Raw genomic sequence first — 16872 nt, forward strand, 5'->3', positions numbered from 1 at the left:
CCTGAGTACTCTGCCTCAATGTCCCATGAATTATGAGGTTTCAGTACTGGTTGAGGCAAGCAATACAGAGGTGAGCCAGAAATATTAAGACAGAGATACAAGAACAAGACAGACAAAGTGGGTCTAATAAGATCCTATTTATACCTAGAATAACCAAAGCAATCCTGAAAAAGAAGAGCAAATTTGGAGGACTTGCACTTACTGATTTCAAAACTTACCATAAAGCTACTTATCGACAGTATAGAATTGTCATTGGGATAGAAATACATATCAATGGAACAGAATTAAGAATCCAGAAACAAACCCTGACACATTTGGTCATTTGATTTTCGACAAAGGTGTCAAGGCAATTCAATGAGAAATGATAGTATTTTCAACAAATGGTGCTAGGACCATTGAATATCCATATGTTATAATATGAATTTAGACTCAACTCATACCATAAACAAAAATTTTTAAAACATAAAAAGGAATTGTAGGGGCTTCCCTGGTGGCTCAGTGGTTGAGAGTCCACCTGCCAATGCAGGGGACACGGGTTCGTGCCCCGGTCCAGGAGGATCCCACATGCCGCGGAGCGGCTGGGCCCGTGAGCCATGGTCGCTGAGCCTACGCGTCCAGAGCTCTGCAACAGGAGAGGCCACAACAGTGAGAGGTCCGCGTACCACAAAAAAAAAAAAAAAAAAGGAACTGTAGTCCTAAACATAAGACCTAAAAATATAAACTGTTTAAAAGAAAATAGGAGAAAATATTTGTGACCTTGAGCTAGCTAAAGATTGTTGGGCATGATATCAAAAGCATGATCTATAAAAGTAAAAAATTTAGTAAATTCGATTTCATTTAAATTAAAAAACTCTGTGCTTTAAACAACATTATTAAGAATATGAAAAGAAAAAAAAAGCCACAGACTTAGGGAAAATATTTGGAAATCATATATCTGATAAAAAAAACTTGTACTCAGAATACATAAACAATTCCTACAACTCTGTAATAAGAAGGTAAATATTCAAATTAAAAATTGGGCAAAGACATTTCTCCAAGATATACAATTTAAATAGTTGTACCTCTAAGTAAATGCATGAAAATATATTCAACACCTTAGTCAAAAAGGAAATGCAAATAAAAATCACAATGAGAGAACATTTCGCACCCGCTAGGATGGCTGTAATCAAAAAGACAGAAAATAATAATTGCTGGTGAAAATGTGGAGAAACTGTAACCCTCATACACTGTTGGAGGGATTGTAACTTGGTGCAGTCACTGTGGAAAATTTTTGGCAATTTCTTTAAAAGTTAGACACAAACTTACCATATGACTCAGCAATTCTACTCCTAGGAATCTAACCAAAAGAAATAAAAACATATGTTCACTCGAAGAATTATATGTGAGTGTTTATAGCAGCAATATTCACAATAGCCTCAAACTGGAAATAGCTCAATGTCCATCAACTGGTAAATGGATAAACAAAATGTGGTATTCCTAATAAAATGAGATACTATTTAGATACAAAAAGGAACAAAATATTTATACCTACTACCACAAGGATGAACCTTACCAACATTATGCTAAGCTAAAGAAACAATATAAGGGAAACCACATATTATGATTTCTTTTACATGAAATGTTCAGAATAGGCAAATCTATACAGATAGAAAGCTAATTAATGGTTGCCTGGGGCTAGGGCTGGGAATTGGGAGTAACTTGTATATAGACATGAGGGTGATGGCAGCACTGTAAAACTGAATTGTGATGACAGTTGCATAAACCTGTAAATTCACTGAAATTCATTGATTTTCATGCTTTGACCTGGTGAATTTTATGTAATATAAATTATACTTCAATAAATCTGTTAAAAAATTGTTCATTAGGTTTTTATAGATTCTTACCAACAATTACTTGATGAATTTGCTTTGGTGTCAAGATTAAGCTGCAATCATGTTTTTCATGGGGTGAGGATGGGTCTGATTTAAGTCCTTTGAGAACCTGTGAGAAATCACATTATTCCAAAATTAATTGTTCAATATTAGCAAAAGGTATTTTAAGAATTTTCATGGTATAATAAAATGTAAAATATTGCACATGCCTTTCTTCTCAAAGACTTTGTCTCCGTGGATGCTATATTTCTGGTACTTAGCAATTGGTTACACTTGATCCAATGCTGTGCTGAAGATAACTCTTCTATTTCCGCTTCTGAGAATGTGGGTGACTTTAGACCCGATGCTGGCTGTAATCCTATGTCTGTATCATTATATGAGTACATGTGTTTCCTAGTGAAATCATAATAATAATTAACTGAGGCTAGGTCTTTTAGAAAATACATCAGTAAATCCAAATATTCCCCATAGTACATGCTGTTACTGACCCACTCAGATCCACTGAAGCAGACGGAAGCACTAATCTGCATAAAATTGCCGTCTGTTAAGGGACCCCATTCTCAAACACCTCCTCAAGGTGTTTAATTTATGCTCATGGTATAATTTATGCTCAAAAGACCCTAGGTATCAGGCTGAGAGTAAACTTTATTTGAAACACATTATTTCTGAGTTCTCTCTTCTGCCCTCTCCTGCTTTCCTCATATTGTGCAGGTTTCTCCCAAAAGAACATTCTCCAAAAATCACATGTGCTGGAATTCCTGTCTCAGAATCTGCTTCTGGGGAAGCCCACCCAAGACATTCCCAAATCAGAAGTAAAAAAGGAAATAAATGCAGTTAAAGTAGTTCAATGTTTTGCTATTTTCATACATGAAAAGTCATTTAAATCACTAAAAAGAACCTAAAGAGTAAAGAAAAAAATTCTGGCTCTACAGGCACCATGCTCTGTTTCATACTGTTTGAGGAAGTGAACTTTACCTCTGTTCTTCTTTCTGCAGGCGCACATTTCTTAAATATTTAATGTATCCTGCATAATGCTTTTCATGTGCTTTCTTTTCTATTTTTTCAAATTTAGTATATGCAAAATCAGGATCCACATAGTTATATCTTGGAATCTTTGTGAAAATCGTCCTACAATATGAGCAACACATGTTAATATTTAGGTGTATATATATATGCATTTATTCAATCAGTATTTACTGAGTGCCTCCTATGCCAGGAGTTGGGCACAGAACGGTGAACAGGACAGATTCTAGTCCTTTTATATACCAAGACATTATTACATGTAGAAATAGAATGACATCTAATCTTCTTCTTAACCTAATCACAGGAAATCCCTAAGGTCACTGGGAAGAAGTAGGACCTACCCTAAACCCACTCTTGGGGAGTATTAGTCAAGTAGGCAATTTGGGCAGTTCTAGATTACAGATGGAACTAGATCTGAATCTGATTAGTGTTTCCTAATAGTTAATTACTTTTAGATCACTGTGATCAAAATCATAAAAGAATATATAGAATAATAAATCCTTTTGTTAAATCATGCTTTCTTAATATCTCAGAGCTTATGAAATAACCATCAGCAATAAATCTATACAGATAAAAAAAATCCAAAGAAGAACTGCAAACTACTCTACATCTCACATTCACTCAACTGGTGCATGCACTTCCTTTCACCTACCACATATTTTCCATAAAAACAAAAAGTACAATTATTCACATCTTTTGGCCTTAGGCTACCTCAGTCTTCAGCAAATTTTATTAATCATTGAGATTCTCACCCTTAATAATTAACTCCTAAGTATAAACCTAGTAGTCATATACAGTCAAATGAAATTTAATCTAATATCTAATATTTCTTCCTGTTTTTGATAATTCCTCAGTGGTAACAGTAATACAGCTTGAACTGAGTTAAAGACTTTAAGAGAGTGAGGCAATAAGAGAGAAACAAATGCTTTGTTACTCAGATAGTTGTTGATATATTTAAATCTCCCTTCAGGCTCTGGGATCCTTAACCACCTTTAGAACCTAGAAATAATTCCTATATCTGAAGTCCCTCTCTCTGTAACAAGGAGAAAAGGAGGGACTTAAAAAGAAGTAGTACAGGAGGTGCCTAAAGTGACACAGAGCTGCTTACTAACATATCTAAATGCTTATCAGCTCCTTAAAGAATAAACTTTAAGAAATACCTCTGCAACTTTGAGTAGGTGATTTTTTTTAAATGTGCAAAGTACAGACAACAAAAATTACTATGTAAATAAAGCATTTTTCCTCACTTATTTATTAAAAAAAATTTTTACTGAATGCCTAATATAACACACTATTCTGAACACAAGACATATACTGCATTAAATAAAACTAGACAAAAATTCTTACCTTATTTTCTTCTCAAAAATTGAAAAGGTAAAAAGCATTAAAAAATAAAACAGCGGGCTTCCCTGGTGGCGCAGTGGTTGAGAGTCCGCCTGCCGATGCGGGGGACACGGGTTCGTGCCCCGGTCCGGGAAGATCCCACATGCCAAGGAGCGGCTGGGCCCGTGAGCCATGGCCGCTGAGCCTGTGCGTCCGGAGCCTGTGCTCCGCAACGGGAGAGGCCGCGACAGTGAGAGGCCCGCGTACTGCAAAAAAATAAAAAATAAAAAAAAAAAAATAAAATAAAACAGCAATTATAATTACAACAACTTAATACACTATAAAATTTCATTACTTAAATGTTCATTACTATTTGCTAGCCAGAAAATAACTGGACTAAATTTTGTATTTCTATTAGCATGGAAAAGAGTAAATTGAGAAAAATAATTATGACCATGGGATGCTTACATTAGCCTTCTTCAAAAAAATCCTGGCATTTTGAGATCATCTGATTAATACTTAGACAGGAACAAAATGTTAATGTTAAATTAACACATTATATCTCTATATAGATATATTTGTATAAGCATAAGGAATAATTGAAAATGATACATTTAAAAATTATTTCCAGCAGCTACCTCTGCAGGGTGGGATGAGTTTTCTTTTTTATACTGTATAATTATTTAAAATGGAGTCTGCATAATTTTTATGCGTGTGTGTTTTATGGTACTTGTCAAGTAAAAAAAGAGAGATAAAGACTGCTGTTGATGGAATCTGTAAAATAAAATCATAAAATAGACTATATAAAAACCCAGAATTTTCCAATTGTGGATAATAAAACAATTATAGACTAAAAAATCAAATGGTATTTTAAGAAAATGACTATAAAAGTAAGTGAACTTGAAGACTCACCAAAGGTAAAGAGACAAGTAGAGAAAGCCCAGGGACATGGTCAAGTTTAGACAGTTAAACAAGCAGGCAGAAAAGAAACCCAGTTCATCCTCAAATGTATAAAAACCATTCCTGAGCTAATGGCCCAAATAAAGATGTCAGGTTGACTGGGTTTATTCTCACTAAGCATTGACATGGTAGTAATTTCTTTGAAAATGGGGTAATTTTTAAATTGAGGCTTACTATCACTCATAGTCCTTATAATTGGGGAGGTTTTAGTTCACTTTGGTAAAGGTTATTGAAAATGTGACTTTGAGGGGACTGAACAAAGATGATAGCATAGGGATGAAGATAATGACAATGAAGACGAGAACAACTTGTTTATCACAGTTTAAAATTTTTAATCTTAGATAAATTCAGGCTCTCAGCCATAATTAATGAACATGACTACTCTGAGGACTGTATACATTTCCAAAAGTGATTATTTCTATTCTTCTTCTCTACTTGTTGACAGCATATTTTAAGAATCATCTGGTAAACCATTCACAAGTCCTGGCAAGTACGCAATAGAGATGAGAGGTTAGATGATAGCATTCAGCAACCACTCCTCTGATGTAAAAGAAAAAAAAAAAGAGAGAGAAAATTAAATTTTGCTATTATTATTATTACGATCACTAATTTGTTACAGCAGGATCTGATAAGATCTCTGCATGTCATGCTGGTTATTGTATCTTACAAAATTTCAGGTATTTAATATAGCACATTACCTGAAATGTTTATGCTCTTCTCCAGACCGGATACTTGCAGCTCGGTCATTGGGAAAGGCTATCAGAGCATCCTTTATTAACTCCTTACTTGTGTTATGATTGTGAATGTGTGTCGTGGTTGATTGAAGCATTGCAACAAGTGCATGGTCCTTGTATTTTGCCAAGTCTTTCACCACAAACTGTCCCACAGGGTTACTGATCAAAGGGGATATACCTTTTAGAGAACTGAATATTAAGTGTAAATATGTTTTTTTTAATTTCCATGAATTAATTACTACACTAGACCACTGGTTCCAACTTAAAGCTAAATCCCTAAGCAAATTCAGAAAATATGAATAATTCATTTAATAAATGGATCTACATAAAACAATTTAGCAAAATAATGCATGCATAAGTAATAAAAATGCATGCAAAAAAACTAAAACATGGTAACTTGAAGGACTGGGTTGGCACACATGAAACTGAAATTTTTATACGTTAAAGAGAGTTGAATATCAGCAATTTCATATGGGTCAATGTATAAGAGATAACTGAGAATTAGTTGAAACAGCAGCAACCAGAAAATCCACGGAATGGTCAAAACCAGTTTACAATATAGACTCAAACAAAGAAGTAAAAGAATAAAATATAAAAACCATTAAAATATTTAATAAATTTTATAGATCACTAAACCAGTGCTAGTCAAAGTTAGATCCTCAAAATGGCAGCATCAGCATCTACTGGAAACATGTTAGAAATACAAATCTTTGGGCTCCAACAAAGACCTACTTAATAATCAACACTGGGACATAGGACAGTGATATGTTTTAACAGGCCTAGATGCACGTAGAAGTTGAGAACCATTAGATTAGACCACATTTGATATATACAGCTAAGCATTAGTATGTTAAGATAATCCTGTATTAACCAAAAATAGATAAATAAATGGTAAGCACCCCCAATAGCATACCAGGATTAATTTTCATCACAACTTTCTTGGTGGAAGGTTTGCAGACACTACTGAAATATAAACGTATCTGATGGAAAGGCTTCAGGGACAAAGACTGCAAATTTTCATCTGTCACTGAGCCAATAATCTCTATAAATTGCTTCACTTTAAAGACTCCAACTTGATGTGGAATGAATAAACATGCCACATTCTGAAAAAAGAAGAAAAGTGACCAATTGCTATAGGCTGAATGTTTGTGAACACCTATAACTCATATTTTGTTTTTTGCCTTTTTTTTTGCCGCACCGCACGGCACACGGGATCTTAGCTCCTCAACAAGGGATTGAACCCGCACCCCCTGAAGTGGAACTGTGGAGTCTCAACCACTGGACTGCCAAGGAAGTCCCTGAAACTCATGTTAAAAACTCATATGTTAATGCCCTATGGCAGGGGTCCCCAACCCCTGGGCCACAGACCAGTACCAGTCCCAGTCTGGTCCATAGCCTGTTAGGAACCGGGCCGCACAGCAGGAAGTGAGCGGCGGGCAAGCAAGCGAAGCTTCATCTGTATTTACAGCTGTTCCTCATCACTCGCATTACCGCCTGAACTCCACCTCCTGTCAGATCAGCAGCGGCATTAGATTCTCATAGGAGCCCGAATTCTACAGTAAACTGCGCATGCGAAGGATCTAAGTTGCAGGCTTCTTATGAGAATCTAATGCCTGATGATCTGAGGTGGAGCTGAGGCAGTGATGCTAGCACTGGGGAGCGGCTGCAGATACAGATTATCATTAGCAGAGAGGTTTCACTGCACAGAGACCATAATAAATTAATTGCTTGCAGACTCATATCAAAACCCTATCAGTGAGTGGCAAGTAAAAACAAGCTCAGGGCTCCCACTGATTCTGCATTATGATGAGTTGTATAATTATTTCATTATATATTACAACATAATAATAATAGAAATAAAGTGCACAATGAGTGTAATGCACTTGAATCATCCCGAAACCATCCTCCCTACCCTGATCCGTGGAAAAATTATCTTCCACGAAACCGGTCCCTGGTGCCAAAAAGGTTGGGGACCGTTGCCCTATAGGATAGAATTAGGAGATCCGAGCCCTTGTTAAAGAGGGTCCACAGATCTCCCTAGCCCCTTCCACCATGGGAGGATACCACAAGAAGTCTGTGACCAGGAAGAGGGCCCACACCTGACCATGCTGGCACCCCAATCTGGGACATCCAGCCTCCAGAACTGTTAGAAATAAATTTCTGTTGTTTATAAATTGTGCAGTCTATGGTATTTTCTTACAGCAGCCCAAATGGATTAAGAAAAACTATTGTACTGTTAGGACAAAATAAAAAGCAAATCAAAAAATATTGCTTATAAAACTTTAAGGAAAGCTAATTTATCGTGGTGATATGAAAGTCTTTAGAAATATCATATACAGAATTGACAAACCTTCAAGATACACATTACTGGAAAATTATCTAAGAAAAAATTAAGATTAATGGTACTGAAGCACTTCCAGAACGGCAGATTAAAGACCTCCAAATAGTTACTCATCCACAAACAGAAAGAGAACACTAGGAAAATTGTCAAAATCAACTTCTCGGATGTTTGAAAATTACCTAAAATACTGCAAAAGTCCAAAGAGTATTTATTTTTTTTAAATGGCTGAATTCTAAACAAAGAACAGGCTTTGTGGCATTTTTACCTACTGTAATCACATCCTCTTATTCCAAATTCGTGCTCTCCTTGAAAAACAACAGCCTTGCAACTATGGTAACTGTGAAAATGATTAGCCTAGCAGCCATCGAGGGAGAATGGGTTTAAAACTCTCCGAAAACCCCATCCCCAGAGAAGTGCTCATATGTGTTCTGTCTGAAAGCTAGCTGAAAAGCCTAGTTTGAGAGCATGGCTTTAACTGACCTGATTCAGAGCTCACTCTGTGTGAACAACTCTCTCCCTAGGGTTTTGCCACCCTCCCCTTGAAAAAGAATCAGCTGCAACTGTTGAACATCACAGCAACCTGAGATAGCATTAGCATTTAAGGCTAATAAGAAATAAGAGAATAAAAAAACAAAGCCAAAAATGTTCAGAGGGTATTAGAAAAGCTCTGACATATTCCTGGCAATCTAGATTGCCACACACACGTGCAAGAGAGTGTATATCCCCAGGAAAGATTTGAGAAAGATCTAATCTGTCACCTCTGGCTGACTTTGGGACTCGGTACAAGGAGGACCTGAAGCCAGAAAGAGTTGTAAACTACCTGGTAGAACACTGAAGTCATGGCCCACTCAACACATTTATACAGAGGTACTCAGCAAAGGCTGTGAGACATATGGAATCAAGGAATTTAAGGGAGTCTCTGCCCAATCAATAGCTGACCACTAAATTAATTGAGCAACACTTGATAGTCTGCACACAGCAAAGAAAACAACCTTTTCAGAATTAGTCTAGAAAGTCACTAAACAAATAAAACAACAACAACAAAGAGCAAAAATCCTATGGGAGATCTGATTTCCAGAGCTCTCAAATTATATTATTTAAAATGCCCAGTTTTCAACAAAAACTTACTGGACACTCAAAGAACTAGGAAGTTATGGCCAACACACAAGAGAGAGGCAATAAACAGAAACTGTCCCTGAGGAAAAACAACTGTTGGACCTATTAAACAAAGACAGTAAGTACAGTACTATAAATATGTTCAAAGGACTGAAGAAAAACATGTCTAAAGACTTAAAGGAAACATGAGAACAACATCTCACAAAATGGAGCATATCAATAAAGTACAGAAATTGTTAAAAAGAACAAATAAAGACAAGGGAATGTAGGAAACTCACAAGTATGTGGAAATTAAACAATACACTCCTAAGCAACTAATGGGTCAAAGAAGAAGTCTCAAAGGAAATTAGAAAATACTTTGAGATGAAGAAAAACTAAAACTCAACATACCAAAACTTATGGAATGCAGCAAAAGCACTGATTAGAAGTACATTTATAGCAGTAAGCACCTATATTAAAAAAGACAAAGGCCTTTGTCATGTAATACATGAAATAGAGAATAGAAAACAACAGAGAAAATCAACAAACCTGAAAGTATGTCTTTGAAATCATTAATGATATTGAAAAAAAACTTGAGCTAGACAAACCAAGCCAACAACAACAACAACAAAAACTCAATTTCTTAAAATCAGGAATAAAAGAGAGGACATCTTTACCAACTCTACATCAATAAAAAGGAGTATGAAGGAATACAATGAACAATCATATGCCAACCAATTAGATAACCTATATGACATGGACAAATCCTCAGAAAGACACAAACTTCTGAAAATGGTTCTAGAAGAAACAGAAAATCTGAATAGCCTAGGATAACAAGAGATTAAAGTAGGAATTTTTAAACTTCTGACAAAGAGAAGTCCAGAACCAGATGGCTTTGATGAATTTTACTGAACATTTAAAGAATTAGCACCAATTCTACAAAAACTACTCCAAAAATTAAAGGGAACACTTTCCAAATCCTTCCATACCAGTTTTAGGCTAATGTAAAAAGTAAAGACATTCAAGAAAATAAAACTACAGACTAATGTCCTTTATGAATATATATGCAAAACTCTACCAAACATTATCAAATTGAATTCAGCAACACATACAAAGGATTATCCACACTATGTAACTATGTAAAACTATGTAAAACTATGTAAAACTCCTTTGCCATGTAACATCACATATTTGGTCTTGGGAAGAATTTTTTGGATTAGACTTCAAAAGCACATACAAAAAAAGTAAAAAATAGACAAGACTGCATCAAACTAAAAACCTTCTGTTGAGCAAAAGAAACAGTCAACATAGTGAAGAGACAGCCTACAGAATGGGAAAAATACTTGTGAATCATCTAACTGATACAGGGTTAATATGCAAAATATATAAGGAACTCATACAAATCAAAAGTAAACTAATAACCTGGTTAAAAAAATGGGCAGGTGCAGCAGAAACTAGGTGGCGGGTAGGGAGTGAGCAGCTCCGCGTCGCCACTGCACCTACAGTGTGCCTCGGTAGTGGTGAGTCCTGGTACAAGACCACAGTTTGATAAGCCGTCTCCTACTGCATTAAGGATGGCCAACCTCAGCAAGAGATAGGCCTCTGGACATTGATGGCTTAAAGTCTTTCTATAAAAATCTACTACTGGACAGATCTTCAAGATGGCGGAAGAGTAAGAGGTGGAGATCACCCTCTGCCCCACAAATACATCAGAAATACATCTACATGTGGAACAGCTCCTACAGAACACCTACTGAATGCTGGCAGAAGACCTCAGACCTCCCAAAAGGCAAGAAACTCCCCACGTACCTGGGTAGGGCAAAAGAAAAAAGCAATAAACAGAGACAAAAGAATAGGGACGGGACCTGCACCAGTGGGAGGGAGCTGTGAAGGAGGAAAGGATTCCACACACTAGGAAGCCCCTTCGCGAGCGGAGACTGCGGGGAGCGGAGGGGGAAGCTTCAGAGCCGCTGAGGAGAGCACAGCAAGAGCGGTGCGGAGGGCAAAGCGGAGAGATTCCCACACAGAGGATCGGTACCGACCACTCACCAGGCTGAGAGCCTTACGCACCGGGGTGGGCAGGGGCTGGGAGCTGAGGCTCGGGCTTCGGAGGTCGGATCCCTGGGACAGGACTGGGGTTGGCTGCGTGAACACAGCCTGAAGGGGGCTAGTGCACCACGGCTAGCCCGGAGGGAGTACGGGAAAAAGTCTGGAGCTGCTGAAGAGGCAAAAGACTTTTTCTCGCCTCTTTCTTTCCTGGTGCGCGAGGAGAGGGGATTAAGAGCACTGCTTAAAGGAGCTCCAGAGACAGGCTAACAGCGCGGACCCCAGAGATGGGCATGAGACGCTAAGGCCGCTGCTGCTGCCACCAAGAAGCCTGTCTGCAACCACAGCTCACTCTCCACACCTCCCCTCCCGGGAGCCTGTGCAGCCCACCACTGCCAGGGTCCCATAATCCAGGGACAACTTCCCCGGGAGAACGCACGGCACGCCTTAGGCTGGTGCAATGTCATGCCGGCCTCTGCCGCCACAGGCTCGCCCAGCACTCCGTACCCCTCCCTCCCCCCGGCCTGAGTGAGCCAGAGCCCCCTAAGCAGCTGCTCCTTAAACCCCATCCTGTCTGAGGGAAGAACAGATGCCCTCCGGCGACCTAAACACAGAGGCGGGGCCAAATCCAAAGCTGAGCACCTGGGAGCTATGAGAACAAAGAAGAGAAAGGGAAATCTCTCCCAGCAGCCTCAGGAGCAGCGGATTAAAGCTGCACAATCAACTTGATGTACCCTGCATCTGTGGAATACATGAATAGACAACGAATCATCCCAAATTGAGGAGGTGGACTTTGAGAGCAAAATTTATTATTTTTTCCTCTTTTCCTCTTTTGGTGAGTGTGTATGTGTATGCTTTTGTGTGAGATTTTGCCTGTATACCTTTGCTTTCACCATTTGTCCTAAGCTTCTGTCCGTCCCTTTCGTTTTCTAAATAATTATTTTTTAATTTAATAACTTTATTATATTTTACTTTATTTTATTCTACTGTATCTTCTTTCTTTCTCTTTTCCTTCCTTCCCTCCTTCCTTCCTTCCTTGCTCTCTCCTTCCCTCCCTCCATTCTTTCCTTCTTTCCTTCTTTTCTTCTTTCTTCCTTCCTTCCTTTCCTCCCTCCCTCCCTCCATCCCTCCTTTCTTTCTTTCTTTCTTCTTACTTCTACTAATTCTTTCTCTCTACTTTTACTCCCTTTTATTCTGAGCCGTGTGAATGAAAGGCTCATGGTGCAACAACCAGGAGTCAGTGCTGTGCCTCTGAGGCGGCACAGCCAACTTCAGGACACTGGTCAACAAGAGACCTCCAGGCTCCACATAATATCAAACGGCGAAAATCTCCCAGAGATCTCCATCTCAACACCACCACCCAGCTTCACTCACGACCAGCAAGCTACAGTGCTGGACAACCTATGCCAAACAACTAGCAAAACAGGAACACAACCATACCCATTAGCAGAGAGGCTGCCTAAAATCATAATAAGTCCACAGACACCCCAAAACATACCACCAGACGTGGACCTGCCCACTAGAGAGACAAGATCCAGCCTCATCCACCAGAACACAGGCACTAGTCCCCTCCACTAGGAAGCCTACATAACCCACTGAACCATAACATAACCCACTGGGGACAGACATCAAAAACAACGGGAACTACGAACCTGCAGCCTGCAAAAAGGAGACCCCAAACACAGTAAGATAAGCAGAATGAGAAGATAGCAAAGCACACAGCAGATGAAGGAGCAAGATAAAAACCCACCAGACCTAACAAATGAAGAGGAAATAGGCAGTCTACCTGAAAAAGAATTCACAATAATGATACTAAAGATGATCCAAAATCTTGGAAACAGAATAGACAAAATGCAAGAAACATTTAACAAGGACCTAGAAGAACTAAAGATGAAACAAACAATGATGAACAACACAATAAATGAAATGAAAAAGACTCTAGATGGGATCAATAGCAGAATAACTGAGGCAGAAGGACGGATAAGAGACCTGGAAGATAAAATAGTGGAAATAACTACTACAGAGCAGAATAAAGAAAAAAGAATGAAAAGAACTGAGGACAGTCTCAGAGACCTCTCAGACAACATTAAACGCACCAACATTCGAATTATAGGGGTTCCAGAAGAAGAAGAGAAAAAGAATGGGACGGAGAAAATATTTGAAGAGATTATAGTTGAAAACTTCCCTAATATGGGAAAGGAAATAGTTAATCAAGTCCAGGAAGCACAGAGAGTCCCATACAGGATAAATCCAAGGAGAAATTCGCCAAGACACATATTAATCAAACTGTCAAAAATTAAATACAAAGAAAGCATATTAAAAGCAGCAAGGGAAAAACAACAAATAACACACAAGGGAATCCCCATAAGGTTAACAGCTGATCTCTCAGCAGAAACTCTGCAAGCCAGAAGGGAGTGGCAGGACATACTGAAAGTGATGAAGGAGAAGAACCTGCAACCAAGATCACTCTACCCAGCAAGGATCTCATTCAGATTTGATGGAAAAATTAAAACCTTTACAGACAAGCAAAAGCTGAGAGAGTTCAGCACCACCAAACCAGCTTTACAACAAATGCTAAAGGAACTTCTCTAGGCAAGAAACACAAGACAAGGAAAAGACCTACAATAACAAACCCAAAACAATTAAGAAAATGGGAATAGGAACATACATATCGATAATTACCTTAAATGTAAATGGACTAAATGCTCCCACCAAAAGACACAGATTGGCTGAATGGATATAAAAACAAGACCCATATATATGCTGTCTACAAGAGACCCACTTCAGACCTAGAGACACATACAGACTGAAAGTAAGGGGATGGAAAAAGATATTCCATGCAAATGGAAACCAAAAGAAAGCTGGAGAAGCAATTCTCATATCAGACAAATAGACTTTAAAATAAAGACTATTAGAAGAGACAAAGAAGGACACTACATAATGATCAAGGGATCGATCCAAGAAGATATAACAATTGTAAATATTTATGCACTCAACAAAGGAGCACCTCAATACATGAGGCAAATACTAACAGCCATAAAAGGGGATATCGAAAGTAATATATTCATAGTAGGGGACTTTAACACCCCACTTTCACCAATGGACAGATCATCCAAAATGAAAATAAATAAGGAAACACAAGCTTTAAATGATACATTAAATAAGATGGACTTAATTGATATTTATAGGACACTCCCTCCAAAAACAACAGAATACACATTTTTCTCAAGTGCTCATGGAACATTCTCCAGGATAGATCATATCTTGGGTCACAAACCAAGCCTTGGTAAATTTAAGAAAATTGAAATTATATCAAGTATCTTTTCCGACCACAACACCATGAGACTAGATATCAATTACAGGAAAAGATCTGTAAAAAATACAAACACATGGAGGCTAAACAATACACTAATTAATACCGAAGTGATCACTGAAGAAATCAAAGAGGAAATAAAAAAATACCTAGAAACAAATGACAATGGACACACGACGGCCCAAAACCAAGAGGATGCAGCAAAAGCAGTTCTAAGAGGGAAGTTAATAGCAATATAAGCCTACCTTAAGAAGCAGGAAACATCTCGAATAAACAAACTAACCTTGCACCTCAAGCAATTAGAGAAAGAAGAACAAAAAATCCCCAAAGTTAGCAGAAGGAAACAAACCATAAAAATCAGATCAGAAATAAATGAAAAAGAAATGAAGGAAACAATAGCAAAGATCAATAAAACTAAAAGCTGGTTCTTTGAGAAGATAAACAAAACAGATAACCCATTAGCCAGACTCATCAAGAAAAAAAGGGAGAAGACTCAAATCAACAGAATTAGAAATGAAAAAGGAGAAGTAACAACTTACACTGAAAAAATACAAAAGATCATGAGAGATTACTACAAGCAACTCTATGCCAATAAAATGGACAACCTGGAAGAAATGGACAAATTCGTAGAAATGCACAACCTTGTGAGACTGAACCAGGAGGAAGAAATAGAAAATATGAACAGACCAATCACAAGCACCAAAATTGAAACTGTGATTAAAAATCTTCTAACAAACAAAAGCCCAGAACCAGATGACTTCACAGGCAAATTCTATCAAACATTTAGAGAAGAGCTAACACCTATCCTTCTCAAACTCTTTCAAAATATAGCAGAGGGAGGAACACTCCCAAATTCCTTCTATGAGGCCACCATCACCTTGATACCAAAACCAGACAAGGATGTCACAAAGAAAGAAAACTACAGGCCAATATCACTGATGAACATAGATGCAAGAATCCTCAACAAAATACTAGCGAACAGAATCCAACAGCACATTAAAAGGATCATACACCATGATCAAGCGGGGTTTATTCCACGAATGCAAGGATTCTTCAATATACACAAATCAATCAATGTGATAAACCATATTAACAAATTGAAGAAGAAAAACCATATGATCATCTCAATAAATGCAGAGAAAGCTTCTGACATAATTCAACACCCATTTATGATAAAAACCCTGCAGAAAGTAGGCATAGAGGGAACTTTCCTCAACCTATTAAAGGCCATATATGACAAGCCCACAGCCAACATCATCCTCAATACTGAAAAACTGAAAGGATTTCCACTAAGATCAGGAACAAGACAAGGTTGCCCACTCTCACCACTCTTATTCAACACAGTTTTGGAAGTTTAAGCCACAGCAATCAGAGAAGAAAAGGAAATAAAAGAAATCCAAATCGGAAAGGAAGAAAAACTGTCACTGTTTGCAGATGACATGATACTATAAATAGAGAATCCTAAAGATGCTACCAGAAAACTGCTAGAGATAATCAATGAATTTGGTAAAGCTGCAGGATACAAAATTAATGCACAGAAATCTCTGGCATTCCTATACACTAATGATGAAAAATCTGAAAGTGAAATCAAGAAAACACTCCCATTAACCACTGCAACAAAAAGAATAAAATACCTAGGAATAAACCTACCTAAGGAGACACAAGACCTGTATGCAGAAAATCATAAGATACTGATGAGAGAAATTAAAGATGATAGAAATAGATGGAGAGATATACCATGTTCTTGGATTGGAAGAATCAACATTGTGAAAATGACTCTACTACCCAAAGCAATCTATAGATTCAATGCAATCCCTATCAAACTACCACTGGCATTTTTCACAGAACTAGAACAAAAAATTTCACAATTTGTATGGAAACACAAAAGACCCCGAATAGCCAAAGCAATCTTGAGAACGAAAAATGGAGCTGGAGGAATCAGGCTTCCTGACTTCAGACTATACTACAAAGCTACAGTAATCAAGACAGTATGGTACTGGCACAAAAACAGAAAGATAGATCAATGGAACAGGATAGAAAGCCCAGAGATAAACCCACACACATATGGTCACCTTATCTTTGATAAAGGAGGGAGGAATGTACAGTGGAGAAAGAACAGCCTCTTCAATAAGTGGTACTGGGAAAACTGGACAGGTACATGTAAAA

General features: G+C 37.9%; 1 protein-coding gene across 1 annotated transcript in view; it reads right to left on the reverse strand.

The window, feature by feature from the left end:
* Positions 1-16872, reverse strand: part of CFAP47 (cilia and flagella associated protein 47) — a 281902-nt gene that overhangs the window by 92598 nt on the left and 172432 nt on the right. The window contains 5 exon segments of the mRNA XM_079910450.1: positions 1884-1980; positions 2081-2264; positions 2847-2999; positions 5876-6089; positions 6825-7014. Of these exon segments, the coding sequence (XP_079766576.1) occupies positions 1884-1980; positions 2081-2264; positions 2847-2999; positions 5876-6089; positions 6825-7014 (838 nt within the window).

This window comes from Stenella coeruleoalba, assembly GCF_951394435.1.
Source record: "Stenella coeruleoalba genome assembly, chromosome: X".
Classification (NCBI taxonomy): domain Eukaryota; kingdom Metazoa; phylum Chordata; class Mammalia; order Artiodactyla; family Delphinidae; genus Stenella; species Stenella coeruleoalba.